This window comes from Dermacentor albipictus, chromosome 7 (assembly GCF_038994185.2).
Source record: "Dermacentor albipictus isolate Rhodes 1998 colony chromosome 7, USDA_Dalb.pri_finalv2, whole genome shotgun sequence".
Taxonomy (NCBI): domain Eukaryota; kingdom Metazoa; phylum Arthropoda; class Arachnida; order Ixodida; family Ixodidae; genus Dermacentor; species Dermacentor albipictus.
The window spans coordinates 87,728,586-87,744,940 of record NC_091827.1 but is presented as its reverse complement, the minus strand read 5'-3'; the positions used below and the strand labels follow the sequence as shown (position 1 = coordinate 87,744,940).

General features: G+C 48.3%; 1 protein-coding gene across 1 annotated transcript in view; it reads left to right on the top strand.

Moving 5' to 3' along the window:
* Window positions 1–16,355, top strand: part of LOC135899685 (uncharacterized) — a 58,838-nt gene that overhangs the window by 28,154 nt on the left and 14,329 nt on the right. Inside the window, exons 5-8 of the mRNA XM_065429009.2 lie at window positions 4,055–4,265; window positions 5,992–6,198; window positions 7,416–7,682; window positions 14,226–14,672. Of these exons, the coding sequence (XP_065285081.1) occupies window positions 4,055–4,265; window positions 5,992–6,198; window positions 7,416–7,682; window positions 14,226–14,672 (1,132 nt within the window). The remainder of the gene's footprint in view (window positions 1–4,054; window positions 4,266–5,991; window positions 6,199–7,415; window positions 7,683–14,225; window positions 14,673–16,355) is intronic.

The window sequence follows — 16,355 nt, the reverse complement described above, 5'->3', positions numbered from 1 at the left end:
TCATCAAGGGACTTTAGAGCGGAGCGCTCTGCTGCCCCACCTAGTGGTTCGAATAGGAGTTACTGAGAAATGAAATTGAATTACGCTTGCTTTTATTATGCAAGAAATGTTGAATGAAGATACATTACATGTTCTCAGTGCATTATTTGTTAATAATGTACTGAGTACTAATGTACGGGTCAGCGCGGAAGTCGCCGTCTTCGATGCAGAACTGCCGGCGTTCATATTCGCGGCTGCCGTCTTGCATTTCCCATACACGCTCGCGCGCCCTTACGCACGCTCGCGCGATGCGTATACCCTCCGCTGGGAGTGCTTTCCAGCGGGCGTAAACGCTGCTCCGTAAAACCGCTGGCCGCCTCAGCGTGGTGCGCATGCGCAGTCGCGTCTCCGCTCGCCCGCTCCGCTCCGCTGGCCGTAAACCCGCTGGGATAAAACTGTCTAATACGGGACTCGCGAAACGCTATTGCGTTAGTAATCTTCCGGTGTAAAGTGACGGCCACAAACGCGCAAATCCTGGCGCCGATCGGATAGAAGCAGTCCGATGCGCAGCAGCCAGTTCGCTCGTACGCTGTCTTGCAGAGGGACACGATGTCGCAGCTTGACATATTGCCAGTCGCTACGTTTGCAGTCCACAAGGCAACAAAGTCGAATCATAGTGCTTGCGAAAAGACTGAGACCAACTATGACCGCGGAGCTCTCGTCGAAATGGAGTACGTTGTAACACACGCAGACGACACTTGCTGTGTGCCGGAAGTGCCTAAAGGGACACTAAAGCGAAACAACAAATCAGTTTAGACTAACAAAGCGTTGTTTGAGAACACTGCAGGCAGTCATTAAAACAATAGTTCGATTATTAGATGGAGAAAATGAAGGTCCAAGTATCAGTATTTGAGTTTCGCTCCGAAACGCAAGCGCCGGTACGTCAGCGTGACGTCAGGGATTCCAAAGTGGGTTTTCGAATTTGGGCCGCGTTGGCTGAATAAAGGTTCCCGAAACTTGCCACGTTTATTATTAGGTTCCTTTAGGACACAATGTAGTCAATCTGTACCTCTATATATACTTAGTAGGCCCTAGAAGATGCCATCAAAATCCAAGACGTCACAGCCCCCAGGTGCGGGAACTTAAGTAGGCGTCGCCACCCGTATTTCGTTCTTGCGCTTTTTCTGGCTTACCAAACGTCTTATTGTTGTAAGAGTGGTGTTTTCGGCGTTGTAGAACGGTAATTTACTGATGCAGAAGAAATAATTTTTCACTTTAGTGTCCCTTTAAGTGTACTGAAAAATTGTTCTTGTGCATTCTCCTTATGCTACTTTCTAATTATAAAAACAAATTAACTAACATTCCAACTATTACGAAGATCATTTGTTTACCATAGAGTTGGAAAAATCATCGATCACGCGCCCTGGTCAGCCAATTGGATAGCTCGCCCCACTGACGTCATATGGGTGATTTCGGTCATATGGGTAGGGGCGGCTTAAAATTCCGCCGAGCAGTGCGCTGCGATCGGCAACGATGTGCATTTTTAAAACCATATAATAAATTACACGCTTTACGCAGAGCACTTAGATGTGTCAAATAATGATCAGAAGGGCCTACTCTAACGACTCAGTATGTTTGTAGAAAATCGTCAAAAGAGTTTCAGGGTCCCCTTAAGGAGCTCGTGTCGCAGAAAAGCCGGTGTCGTTGGCGTCGGCGCCATTGGCCGTGAGCGAGAAATGGCGGAAGGCAATTCATAAATATAAACAACTTGCAAGGTGGGCTGGTTGGGAATCGAACCAGGGTCTCCGGAGTGGGTGACGGAGACGCTACCGCTCAGCCGTGAGTGCGATGGTTCAAAGCGCGACAAAAGCGCCTCTAGTGAATGCGGTGTTGCCTTAGACACGTGCTGTAGAAAGTTACACTGCGGTGTATATCAGTAATTATGAGCATGTAAATTACAGAAGTCGCACTTAAACGAGTACCGAAATACGTTTCTGCTACATTTATTCTGCGCTTGGCGCACACGCAGAGCCGTCTTGCGGCAAACACAGAAGACCCTCTCCTAGCAATGTACAGCGCTGCCCCGTCAGGTGGCGCGCCACTCGCCCGCTTCTCCCCTGCGTCTCGTTTGAGTGCATTGGGGCCGTGCGTGGACCGGTGCGAGGATGCCCCAATCCCCTTGCGTCTAATAAAATTTCTCGCTCTCTCCCCTTCCAACTTCCAGCGTGCGTCACTCGAACCCTCGTGTTCAGGGGACGCGGCTCCTCTTTCCGCTGAAAGCGCGATTCCTAGGTGCAGCGTCCGATGCGGGACGCCTCTGACGTGATCGCTGCGCCGTAGCGCGTCTGGTGGGAAAGCGTCCCCTGCGATGTGTGCCGTGCTGCTGGCGAGGAGTCATGCGTCTGCGTGGTGCTCCCAAGCGTGATAGAGGACGATCCCATCGAGGCGTCAGCCCCGTGATCGCGTCCGCCTTCATGGTGCGTCGCGGCCCGGCTGTCCGTGCCGATCACGACCTTTGGCTCGCGTAGATCGTTTGTCCCTCCGAGACACCGATTTCTTTGGTTCGTTCCGCTTGCTCGGGCGCATGTTTCGTTGCCGCGCCGAACGCTGCGTTGCTCGCCGCTCACCGCGTGTCTTTGTGTGGCTCAAGAGCATGCCGAGCGAATGAGTGGGCGATGCGAACGGGGTGTGATAACGCTATCGCGTTCCACTCTTGAAGGTGAAGCTTAAGCGTCCTCCATAATTTTTTTTGTACAACTTGTCTAACGTAGCGTTTTATGCGAAGCATATTACGAGAGCTCAACCCAGCTCCTCAGGCGCGGCGGTGTCGCCTTGAAACCACGTGACACCGTGACGTCACGACAGAGGAGAAGTGGCTTTGGCTCAACTCTTGCAAGACGGGCTGGGTGGGAATCGAACCAGGGTCTCCGGAGTGTGGGACGGAGACGCTACCACTGAGCCACGAGTACGATGCTTCAAAGCGGTACAAAAGCGCCTCTAGTGAATGCGGTGTTGCCTTAGAAACGAGCTGTTTCTAAGGCGTGCGTCTCTTGCTCAGGCGCACATTTCGTTGCCGCGCCGAACGCTGCTTTGCTCGACGCTCACCGCGTCCAATGCGGGGCGCGTAGTCGCTGCCCTGTAGCCCATTGTCTTACACCCCTTGGCGGGTCGACGGGAACGCTGTCGCGTTCCACTCTTGAAGGCGAAGCAGTAATGCATGAGTTGTTTCTTCGTCTAGCCGAACCAAATATAGCCAAGCAACAGCAGTTCACCAGGCTAAACAGTGGTTCAACAACTAAAATAAAGGCTAGTATGCTTCGCATCCTGGGCTTAACCTTACCTAAGCCACAGCCATTTTTTTTTCAAGGCAATCGCGCAACGAGCCACATAAGGCTTTAAAAATCCGATGTCCAGCGTTACGCCGTCCGGCGTTACGGCACCAAAATTAATAGGGAGTCGAACCCTCGCCATTTGTTGGCAAATGAACCCACTACGAGTGGTGTTAATTAGAATTTAATTAAGACACATGGCCGTTGGGCGAATTAGGCCATCGATTTTTTATAGGAAAGCATGAAGCCGAGGCGAAGAAGCGTCAGCACGACCTATAGTGTTGATTAAAGCAAACTTATTTAGGGCACAGTTAATCAAGATAGAGGTACTCTATCTATTGAGGCACTCGAACTCACGACATTTGGTGGGAGTCGAACCAACTTGGAGATATGGGCGAACGGGCCATATCTCCAAGTTGGATTCCAATTGACATCGCGAAGAACGAGAGTCGAACCCATTACCATTGGTGTTAAATTAAGCGAGGTTACTTAATACGTGGTCAATTAAGATATGGTTAATGGAGGCGCTCGAACCCATGACCTTTGGTGGGAGAAAACAAGTGAAAGGAAGTAACAACGCATTAGAAGGAAAATGTCAAGAAATGTAATGAATGCCTCTAGCGGGCAGGATTTCGCCTTCGTCCGCATTAGCGTATGCTAAGCTGACTTTCAACCTTTCCGCTAGTTTTCTTTGAGCATCCATGCGGGAATTTTATCGTTTCCCTTTCTCCCGCGTACGCGTGCAGCCGCCGGCGCTCCCAGACCACAGGCGACGACGACGACATCATCGTGCGAGTGAAGTTGTCGCGCCACTTCCTTCCGGTTCGCTACCTGGTGACCGACATGATGGAACGAGGTCGGTTCGACGCGTACGTTGAGCTCCTCTTCGTGACGCTCGTCAACCGCACGCTGAAGCCCTTGCCTTTGGCCGAAGAAACCAAGTTCATCGAAAAGAAGGTTGATATGAATGAGGACGATTTGCTTGATGGTCCGAAAAGTAATATAGGTTTTGCATGTCCGCACGCTTATTAGTCTTCGCGGAACACGGGGCTACCGCAGGCGCTGACGTGAGCAGCCGTGTCGGTAGTGCAGAGCGTTTAGATGGGCAGTCAGTTTAGATGGAGAAGGCGTTCTTTGAAAGCTTTGTTATCGTTAAATGACGGTCAGAGTTGCAGTTTTTGAATTTGGCACCGAATTCGAAACGCCGGTACGTCACTGTGACGTCACGGATTTCAGTGTGTTTTCTCGTATTTAGGGCCGCGTTGGCGGATCAAAGGCTCCCGAAACTCGCCATTTTAAATCTTTCGCTCCTGTAGAACACAATGTAACCGCTAAAGAATCAGCTAGGCCCTAGGAGATGTTATCAAAATCTGTGACGTCACAGCGAGCTGGTGCGGGAATTTCAAGGCGGCGTCGTAACCCGTGTTTTGTTATTTCGCTTTTTCCGGCTTGCCAAGCTTCTCATCGTGGTAAGAGCGGCGTTTGATATTGTAGCAGTACAATTTATTACTGATACAGATGAAATCGTTTTTCTCTTTAGTGCCCCTTTAATCACAGAGGAATCAGTACTCCTATTGCAATGACCAGCCATATTCTAATTAGCTGCTGGTGTAAAGCGCTGGCAACGTAATTCTTAACCTGCAGTGCTCTGTGTTGTTTTCCTTCGAAGAGAACGCCAGTGTAATGCAAAAATATTTCTAACACGTTGTGATTCGACAAACTGCATCAAGGTATCGCTGCCGACGTTGTCGGTGCCATCCAGGGTTCCGGTAAACCCCTATTCCGTGAAGGATAACACCTACGGGGAGGACATAAAACTCAACCGTCGGGCAATACGGTCTCCAGGCGTGTCAGTTTGTGTGAGGTGATACGACGCAACTCAGTTCCATTTGAGCCTTTACCGAGTGCTGACCCTTTGCGCAGTGGACAGATGTTTGTGCGTTGAACGGCGCGTCAATGCGCACCGCAGTGTCGATCAGCGATGTGGTATGCAGTTTGTGGTGATATAAAGCATAGCAACGCTGGCCCCTACCTTACTACTGCCCAGGCCCGTTCCAGCCAACTTTAGTTTGCTTTCCCATCCAGCTTAAAGGACCAATGCTGTGATTTTGGATTTGCTTGTCACCCCGAAAGTGTTCACTGTTGCGCAGCTATAATACGCGGATACAAGAAAGGATACGTGACACATCTACAGCTCTACTGAAGTCCCGTATATCTTCTCTCTCCGTGCACTTTAGTTGTTCTACATTGCAAAGACAGTATATATTTATTGACTGTTGAAAACATGGAGCCTGCCGTGACGAGTACTCGGGATGATATTGCACTTGAAGACATTTGAAGCGAGATGCGATACGTGGATGTATCCCTGGCAACGGCGTAACGATACTCGCGAGGATGTTATTTTGGAGAATATTTTGTGTATATAAACATATCTCTAAACAATAATCTTATGTGATGAGTTTTATTATTATCCGGATGTTCCGGCCAGTCAGTAACGGGCTTGCGCTTTTATATCGTTTAGGTAAATAGAGCAAACGTATCACTGAAACTGTTTCAAATATTTCTTAACGAGAATATTTCTATGTTCGGCAGGCCTTTCAAATTGGAAATCAAAGATTGTATCATGATGAAGCTTCCTATCTTAATACATTACCGAGAGTTAAGCACCATGCTGTTCACATAGGTTGTCCGCGACCTGGCTGAAGTGGCAGAGGACACTACCTCGCAGCCGCTGTGCACCACAACCGAGGGCGCGGCCCTCTGGACACCCTGGCTGACAGCCGACGCTTGGAAGGAACTTCTGGTTTCTCTATTCCACTTGGATGCTTACTATCCTGTGTACATGGAGATCACATGCCCCGAGCTATTCCGTGCTTTTTTCGCTTCACAGGTACGCCAGATGTATAGGCAAGCCACAGACCGTGACGCTGCGAAGATCTGTTCTAAGAGCATTTTGACGTTGTCTAGTTAGTTCACCGTCTTTATGCTTGAAGCAACGCAAAAAAATTGCGGAAGAAACTAGAGGATGCAATCGCCTGTCTATCCGCTCTTAATTTCTTCCGCAAGTCTTTTGCGCTGTTTCAAGCATAACGTTATGAAGGTGTGGTGGCGTGGCGGTTACACTACATGCAGGCACGAACGAACGAACGAACGAACGAACGAAAGACGACAGAGTTTACAGCCGCGAATTTTCTCGGGAAGAAAGATAAAATAGATGCGATCACCTTCTTAAAAGTTACTTGGCAACGAATATTGTTCAAATTGCTGAACAACGACGGAGAAAGGAATTGTCCACTTGTAACCTGCTCTTTCTCCCTACACTCCGCCCTGTTGTCTACGAACATGCAGCTAGCATCTACAAACATACAACCCCCCGTATACTGGTATAATGTGTCCAGATTAACGTCGACGAACGATCAGTGCGCTTATATCGATCCCAAAAATAGCTAATGCGGCCCTCTAATAAACTTGGATTCAACGGAGTAGTTCGTAACACCAGTCCTTGTGCAGTCTCGCTTGGCCAGCCTAGAATGCCCGAATAATTCTAAACCACTCTGCTCAAGGTTTCATCCAGCGCAGGCTTCGGACAGTAGAAGTTCATGGCATTCCTTGCCCATGGGCGAGAGATTCTACCATGCAGGGCTTATGTGCCGAACGCGTTCTGCCCGAGCATGGAACTGGAACTGAACTACCGTGAACTAGTTGTACTCGCACTGAACTACTATGAACTGAACCAGTGAAATATACATCTCACCAAATCCGTGCAGTGCAGCGAAATGTGTCTGTCGGGTCATCCAACTAGAAAAGAGAACCAGAAGAAGGGCTCCTTAACTGCCCGCATTTTATCGCCCTCCGCGCGACGTCGAATGAATGGAAGCTTCACAGAAAGGCTAGCGCTGCACAATGCGTGAGCCATGCTGCCTTACCTGGAACACGTAGCCGGCTTCTGTGACTGATAGGCCTGACACACGAACCTTCGCTTCACTGCACGTACTTGGTAAGGCGGAGTAGAAGAAAATTGAATGGACTTTCAGGCCCAGGTCAGCTGAAGCCAATGACGATTCAATCCCCTCTTCGCTTTCTCGCTCGCTTTGTGCGCTGTTCCAGGACACAGGAGAAACGTACCAGGCCTCGAGTCCTCAGAGGTTCACCACTCAGGTGATCAGTTGGTACGCGCTGCAGACGAGCGTCATGTTCGCCTACGCACCGGCCATCGAGCTAATGTTCGCGAATAGTACGGCGGCCGCTGAGGCGCATAGGTACGCCTGCCTCCATCTTTCCACTTCATTCTCCGGCACGGCGTACGCCTTCCTGGCGTTGGCCAAGAACCGTTTCGAGGACGCCTACTGGGAGACACGCTCCATCATCAACAGGGTAAGCAGTGCGAGCGATCGAGCACGGCACAATAACGATGACCAGGTCACTGCATTCAACTAAAGTCTGTCAGCTGCTGTAGCTTGGCTTCATTCCCCGATTTATACGTTTTTGTCAGCAGTGTGACACAAAGTTTTTCCACCACGCCACCACGTGATCCCGGAAAACACCCGGTCAGCAGTCTACTTCGCAGAAGGGGCTAAAGAGTTTTTTCTCCACATCATAGTTTAAGGGTTTAAGGGTATAAGGTGCAGTGGTGGCGTAGAGGTAGAACACCCGCCTCGCGTGCAAGAGTTCAGTGGTTCGAATCCCGGTGCCGCGCAATTTTCCACCGGATTAAAAAAAAAATCCGCGCGTTGATAAAATTGCATAAACAGGCCTGGAGTGTGGCCTGATACCGGTGACCAGAACCGGTAACGCACTCCCTCACCAGAGCAGGATTGGCTACCCTTGTGCAGTACTTCGCCACAACCTCCTATATGAACACAACCAAGCAGCTGCGAAGCAACTGACCACGGCGGCGGTCAGACCTGCAACGCAGCAGAGGGTGCTAAGAATAGCTACGTACAGGCCGCCATTGGAATAGGAACCTGGCAACGTTTAACGCTAGAACGTTATCTAGTGAGGCGAGTCTAGCAGTGCTATTGGAGGAATTAAAGGGTAGCAAATGGGTTATAATAGGGCTCAGTCAAGTTAGGAGGCCAGACAAAGCATATACAGTGCTAAAAAGCGGGCACGTCTTGTGCTACCGGGGCTTAGCAGAGAGGCGAGAATTAGGAGTCGGATTCCCGATTTATCAGGATATAGCTGGTAACATACAGGAACTCTATAGCATTAACGACAGGGTGGCAGGTCTTGTTGTGAAACTTACTCAACAAGAGTTACAAATTGAAGGTTGTACAGGTCTGCGCCCCTACATCCAGTCTTGATGACCAGGAAGTCGAAAGCTTCTATGAAGACGTGGAATCGGCGATGGGAAAAGTCAAAACAAAATACACTATGTTGATGGGCGACTTCAATGCCAGGGTAGGCAAGAAGCAGGCTGGAGACAGGTCAGTAGGGGAATATGGCATAGGCTTTAGGAATAGCAGGGGAGAGTTATTAGTAGAGTTTGCGGAACAGAATAATATGCCGATAATGAATACCTTCTTCAGCAAGCGGGATAGCCGAAAGCGGACGGGGAGGAGCCCGAACGGCGAGACTAGAAATTAAATAGACCTCATACTCTGCGCTAACCCTGGCATCATACGAGATGTGGACGTGCTCAGCGAGGTGCGCTGCAGTAACCATAGGATGGTAAGTACTCGAATTAGCCTAGACCCGAGGAGTGAATGAATGAATGAATGAATGAAACCGCGTTTATTCCACATTAAAATGCGCCGAAGACGCTGCGGTGGAAAGGGGAGGGGTGCTATTGCAAAAGGGGTAGGGTAAGGCTGCGTCCGTTTTATTAACGAACTTCCTGGAGGCAGCTAAGTGGGGGCCGCCTGACGCTTGTGGCTGTCGCGGAGCCGATCGCCGACGGGTGGTGCTGCAGGGTCCTGTAGGAACAGCAGCAGTGCTCGCCAGAGCTTGATGGTATGGTCCGGAGACGTGGTATCCGGGCAATCCCAAGTCCGGAGAGAAGAAGGCCAGGGTCCCCGCTGTATGGTGGCCAGGGCACGAAGCCTTGGTGGGATGTAGAGGGGGCACTCCCAACAAAAGTGGTTGAGATAAGCACGACATGTGTACATGGAACAGAACCCACTTACGGGTGGCGGTGTGCCACCCCTGTGGAAACGGTTCAACAAGTGTGGAGTAAGAAGGTGCTTGTCTGAATCCTCCGAAGCAAGACTGACTTTCACCGTGTGAATACCTTCGGTGGAAGCCACGGTATAGAGAGTGGATTGCCCACTTCTGCGAGGTAGGCGGCACGTCGTTGTTTGGTCGCATGCTTGTCTGCCATCGGGTCTGCTAGCTCAGGTGTGGTAGCTAGGAGTGGATAAGGATTATCGGAGGCTCTGGCTAGAGCTGTAGAGAGATGAGCGCGCGCCAGTCTATCAGCCTTCTCGTTTCCGGGGATACCGCAGTGCGCAGGGACCCAGTGAATGGTAACATCGTGACCGCATTCGCTAAACAGGCGTGCTTGGTGCCGGATCTTCTGCAGTACGAGATCTGTGTAAATAACATTAGCACATGGCCGATGGGAAGTCTGGGAGTCTGTGTACACATGATGGTGAACAGGGTCAGTTTGAGACGGAGTTGCGAGGGCCCACTCCAAATAATCTAGGATGGCTATTAGCTCAGCGCGGGTGCTGGACATTGCTTCTGCTGATATTTTTTTATATATTTGGTACATACTGCTAGCTTTAACGAAGGCTTTGGCAGGAAAGGGTACATTCATAAAAGGGAACATACATCATTCACACAGGGTTCAACGATAATCATTTACAAGAGGCCTTGGCTTTGGTTTAAAAACAATCGTATACATACTCATGTACAGCGATGCACATTCATGGTGACAATAGAACATAATGTAAAAAACCACATTTCATCATGTAGCAACACAGATATGGTTAGACAGCTTAGACAAAAAAGAATCGAGGCTTGTACAATCGACAACTTCTTGTGGTAACATATTCCATTCTCTGATAGCTTGTGGGAAGTATGAATATCTGAAGGTGTCATTGTGAAACCTATACTCAGATAATTGTTTATTGTGTCTCGTTCTTGAAATTCTAGCATTAGAGTGTACTAAAAACTTATTTTTGTCTATTTTTAGGGCATTGATCTGGAGGATAAACAGGAATTTTAGTCGGAGATATCTAGCACGGTCGCTAATTGTTGGGGAGTCCGGCTAAGCGTAGAAGTTCAGTTGGGGAATCATGACGACGGTATTTATTATAAATGAATCTTACTGCTTTTCTTTGTACGTTCTCTAACTTCGCTATGGCACATTTAGTGTATGGAAACCAGCATATGGCGCCGTATTCCATAACGGAGCGAATGAGTGACGTGTACGCGAGTAGTTTGGTGTTGGGTGAAGCGTATCTGAGGGACCGTTGGAGGGAAAAAAGCGCTGAGAGTGATTTTGTTGCCACGTATGACACGTGTTTGTTCTATTTTAGATCGGAGGAAATAATATATAATGATACATAAATAATATATGATGGCGGCGGTTCTGATTTTCATTTGTCTGGTCGTACCACGCAGTGGCATAACAGGTGTTACTAGCGTCGTCTGCAGGCAGTGAAGCGTCCGTGTATACGATGCGTTAAGTCAAGGAGAGTGAACTCGTAGCCTTAGCATGCCTCTTGGCGTATGCAAGGCGCCGCATTCGCTGAGTAGGGTCCATATTGAGAGGAAGTGGCCTGCCATCGGTGAGAGCCGTGATTTCCCACGGCGGCGTGTTGTTGGGCAAAATGGGCATCTAGTTGACGTCATACCCGAGGAGCATGAATGTGTGTCGCCCGGCTTTTTGTGGCGCGAAGTCTCGTCTCTTGTGTATAGGTGTGCATGTCTACGAGCTTGAAACGGAGGGAACGGAAGAAACTGGCACATAAGAAGCCGATAAATTAGTTAGCGGTAACAGAGAAAATAGAGGAATTCCAGATCAAGCTACAGAACAGGTATTCGGCTTTAACTCAGGAAGAGTACCTTAGTGTTGAAGCAATGAACGACAATCTTGTGGGCATCATTAAGGAGTGTGCAATAGAAGTCGATGGTAACTCCGTTAGACAGGATACCAGTAAGCTATCGCAGGAGGCGAAAGATCTGATCAAGAAACGCCAATGTATGAAAGCCTCTAACCCTACAGCTAGAATAGAACTGGCAGAACCTTCGAAGTTAATCAACAAGTGTAGGACAGCTGACATAAGGAAGTATAATATGGATAGAATTGAACAAGCTCTCAGGAAAGGAGGAAGCCTAAAAGCAGTGAAGAAGAAACTGGGAATTGGCAAGAATCAGATGTATGCGTTCAGAGACAAAGCCGGCAATATCATTACTTATATGGATGAGATAGTTCAAGTGGCTGAGGAGTTGTATAGAGATTTATACAGCACCAGTGGCACCCACGACGATAATGGAAGAGAGAATAGTCTAGAGGAATTCGAAATCCCACAGGTAACGCCGGAAGAAGTGAAGAAAGCCTTAGGAGCTATGCAAAGGGGGAAGGCAGCTGGGGAGGATCAGGTAACAGCAGATTTGTTGAAGGATGGTGGGCAGATTGTTCTAGAGAAACTGGCCACCCTGTATACGCAATGCCTCATGACCTCGAGCGTACCGGAATCTTGGAAGAACGCTAACATAATCCTAATCCATAAGAAAGGGGACGCCAAAGACTTGAAAAATTATAGACCGATCAGCTTACTGTCAGTTGCCTACAAACTATTTACTAAGGTAATCGCAAATAGAATCAGGAACACCTTAGACTTCTGTCAAGCAAAGGACCAGGCAGGATTCCGTAAAGGCTACTCAACAATAGACCATATTCACACTATCAATCAGGTGATAGAGAAATGTGGAAAATATAGCCAACCCTTAGATAAATAGCTTTCATTGATTACGAGAAAGCGTTTTATTCTGTCGAAACCTCAGAAGTAATGGAGGCATTACGGAATCAGGGTGTAGACGAGCCGTATGTAAAAATACTGAAAGATATCTAAAGCAGCTCCACAGCCACCGTAGTCCTCCATAAAGAAAGCAACAAAATCCCAATAAAGAAAGGCGTCAAGCAGGGAGATACGATCTCTCCAATGCTATTCACAGCGTGTTTACAGGAGGTATTCAGAGACCTGGATTGGGAAGAATTGGGGATAGAAGTTAATGGAGAATACCTTAGTAACTTGCGATTCGCTGATGATATTGCCTTGCTTAGTAACTCAGGGGGCCAATTGCAATGCATGCTGACTGACCTGGAGAGGCAAAGCAGAAGAGTGGGTCTAAAAATTAATCTGCAGAAAACTGAAGTAATGTTTAAAAGTCTCGGAAGAGAACAGCAAATTACAATAGGTAGCGAGGCACTGGAAGTGGTAAGGGAATACATATACTTAGGGCAGGTAGTGACGGCGGATCCTGATCATGAGACGGAAATAATCAGAAAAATAAGAATGGGCTGGGGTGCGTTTGGCAGGCATTCTCAGATCATGAACAGCAGGTTGCCATTATCCCTCAAGAGAAAGGTGTATAATAGCTGTGTCTTCCAGTACTCACCTACGGGGCAGAAACCTGGAGGCTTACGAAAAGGGTCCTATTTAAATTGAGGACGACGCAACGAGCTATGGAAAGAAGAATGATGGGTGTAACGTTAAGAGATAAGAAAAGAGCAGATTGGGTGAGGAAACAAACGCGAGTTAATGACTTCTTAGTTTAAGCCAAGAAAACGAAATGGGCATGGGCAGGACATGTAATGAGGAGGGAAGATAACCGATGGTCATTAAGGGTTACGGACTGGATTCCAAGGGAACGGAAGCGTAGCAGGGGGCGGCAGAAAGTTAGGTGGGCGGATGAGATTAAGAAGTTCGCAGGGACGACATGGCCACAATTAGTACATGACCGGGGTTGTTGGAAAAGTATGGGAGAGGCCTTTGCCCTGCAGTGGGCGTAACCAGGCTGATGATGATGGTAGTTTAAGGGTTATGTTTCTTGATGATGTAAAATGTTCCAGACAAGTTGTGTGGATACGGTTTAATGAAAGGGAAAAATGTCGTTGACTCGACCGTAGCACATAGACTCAAAGTAAATCCAGACGGGTTTTGCAGAAAGCCTCGCCATTGAACTACAATTGGTCCTGGTCTAGGGATCGAACCTGGGACCAATGCTTTTCTGGGTCAGCCGATCTAGCAGCTGAACAAACCAGAAGACTAGCAAATCGCCGCGAGAGGCTGAAGTAATGTCATCTCGAAGCACAAAGAAGTTGAACATGACAAATTAGTTCTGCAGAGAAAGAGAGAGCGAGATTGTGAAGAGGAAGAGGCGCTATTTTCTACAGCACTTCAGGGAGCCCGTTTCAGCGCCACAGTTCCGCAAAAGCTGGTTAAGGTAGAGAAATATTTCTGAAAGGGAATTGGCAACCGCCCAGCGCGGCACGTAGCTGCAATTAGAACACATGAGGGTTTCTTTTCCTGCGCAACCCGTTTAAGTTTTCTACTTATCTGCGTGCTATACCATCGGGTGGATGGCAATTTTTCCCTTTCATGTGTTAAAATATAAAAAAAGAAACATTTCATTTCATGGTGGATAGGCAGGTATGTCGATGAGTGGATAAGAAAGCAGGTGGCCAGGTAGGCGGGTTCATATAGGTGTGTGGGTATTAAGGTGGACGCACGCGTAAATAAGCGAGTTCGCACCCTCGCCTCGGTTCGGGTATCTTCGATACGAGAGATTACGTGTCCTGCGGTGAGATTCAACCAGGGTCCCCCAGCATGACAGCCGGATACTCTACCCATTTCCCCTTACCCTCCCGCGCACTTTCACCAGTCAGCAAATGACGTCAGCTAGAGGTGGAGAGTGAGGCAGGGAAGACAGCAAACTAGGGGTACCACGGCACTACCGCAACCCCAGGTGACGGACTCCTTCCTTGGCGACTTCGTGGGCGCGCACTGGCGCTCGAGCGACGCGCGCGGCCTCCGGCTTCTGTCGCGCAACCGTCTCTCCATCAGCCTGCTCCGGCACGCGGCCGACGTGTTCGGGTCGTGGGCTACCTACTACCCGGTGCGCAGCTCGTTCCTTGCGGTCTGGCAGTGGGCCTCCAGGGGCCGCCTCCCCGAGGCGTTCCTTCCGCAGAGGCGGGAGGGCTTCGCCACCTGCTGCGCCCGCGAAGACGGCGTCAGTGCACTGGTCTCAGCCGCCGGTGACGCCTGCTGCGGCCTGTTCGATGAACTGGTCGCCACGGCTGACTGGAGCGGCCTGAAATGGGTGGAGATCGACGACGACACCAGGAATGGCAGCCGGCCGTACCTGGTGCAACCGGTCGCCTGGAACGTTCCGTTCTTTGCACCCGGCCTGACGGTGAGTTGAACAACCTTTTCCACTCGACAGAGAACTTACAATATAAAATCGTTAATGAAACGTTGCAGCTATTCCTACTAGCAAACGTTCACATAAGTTGAATCGGCCCTTCGCAAGACCCCCCTTTGTTTGCTTTTGCTGTTGTGTGCGCGTTCTCTTTTACGGCCGAGTGCACTGAAAGAGCGTGAGCTAATGAAAAGGCGATGTGGGGGGGGGGGAGGGGGAGGAGGGGTTGCCGTCCGTCCCCACCTGATTACGTACTCAGCACTTTTTTTTGTAAACAGTGGAAGAAAACGAAGTAAAATCGCTATTCTGCCTTGTACGACGAGGGATAACATTACACCTTCAACTATTTATGATACATTTTGAAGCACCAACCGTTCTCTTGAATTACTAGTATATATGTTTTTCACTTTTGTTTTACCCTGAGCCCCATTTGAATGTCCTATTGTATCAACAGTCGTGCTTACAAATATGCTATTGTTGAGTAATTTTGCTTTAGGTAGATGTGCTATGGTAGAATGCGCCGGGCGTCTAATGTTAAAAAAGAAAGCAGACTTTTGAAGCTTCGCAGAATCGCAGCCCAATTTATTTATTTATTTATTTATTTATTTATTTATTTGATACCTGCTTCGCCTTTGCAGGCATTGCAGCAGGGGCATACATAAAAATAAGCATCATATTTGAGACCAATAAAGAAACTAATTAGACAAAGCGCGGTAAAAATCATCATTAGAGCCAATGGATACAATCATAGGCGGAAGATCATTCCAATCTCTTATACATCTAATGAAAAATGAATAGCGCAAGACGTCACCTTTAAAGAAAAATTCATTTACTTTGAGACTGTGGTCCCTTCTTTGGGATATGTAGGAAGGCGCTTGGATGTACTTCTCCTTATCGATTCCAGTTTTGGAATGGTAGATATTATTAAAAAATTTCACCCTGAGGTTCCGTCTATGATCTTTCAAGTCTCCCCATTTGAGTTTACTTTTGCTTTCTCTCATACTAAGTTGACGATCCTAATTACCTAAAACGAATCGCACTGCCCTTTTCTGTATTTTTTCAAGCGTATAGGCCAGCTCTTTGGAATACGGATCCCAGCAAACGCATGCGTAATCTAACAATGAGCGCACATGAGTGAAATACAGTTGTTCTTTTAAGTTAGATGGAATTTCGCTGAAATTTCGTCTTAAGAAAACCCAGAACACGTGCAGCTTTAACTTTGATGTGTTGAACGGGCCTAGTCCACTTCAAATCACTCGTTAACTAAACTCCTAGATATTTATATTCCCTGGTCGTGCTTAAAGCAGCGTTATTTACGCTATACGTATTCAACTGGTATGAACGTTTCCTTGTAAAGGTGACGTTAATACACTTTTCAACATTGAATGACATTTCTGAATGGGCACACCAGGATGCTATTACATTCAAATCATGCTGCAGGTATTCGGAATCACGTTCATTCTCTATAGTGCTGTAAAATACACAGTCATCCGCGAACGTTCTGAACGAAGAGATGAGGCCAATAGTAATGTCATTTATATACAACAGAAACAAAAGAGGGCCCAGAACTGAGCCCTGAGGAACTCCTGAGGTCACGGGAGCATATCCGGAAGAACAACCATTGAAAACGACTGACTGCTGTCTTAGAGATAGATACTCGGCTAAGAGATTCATTCA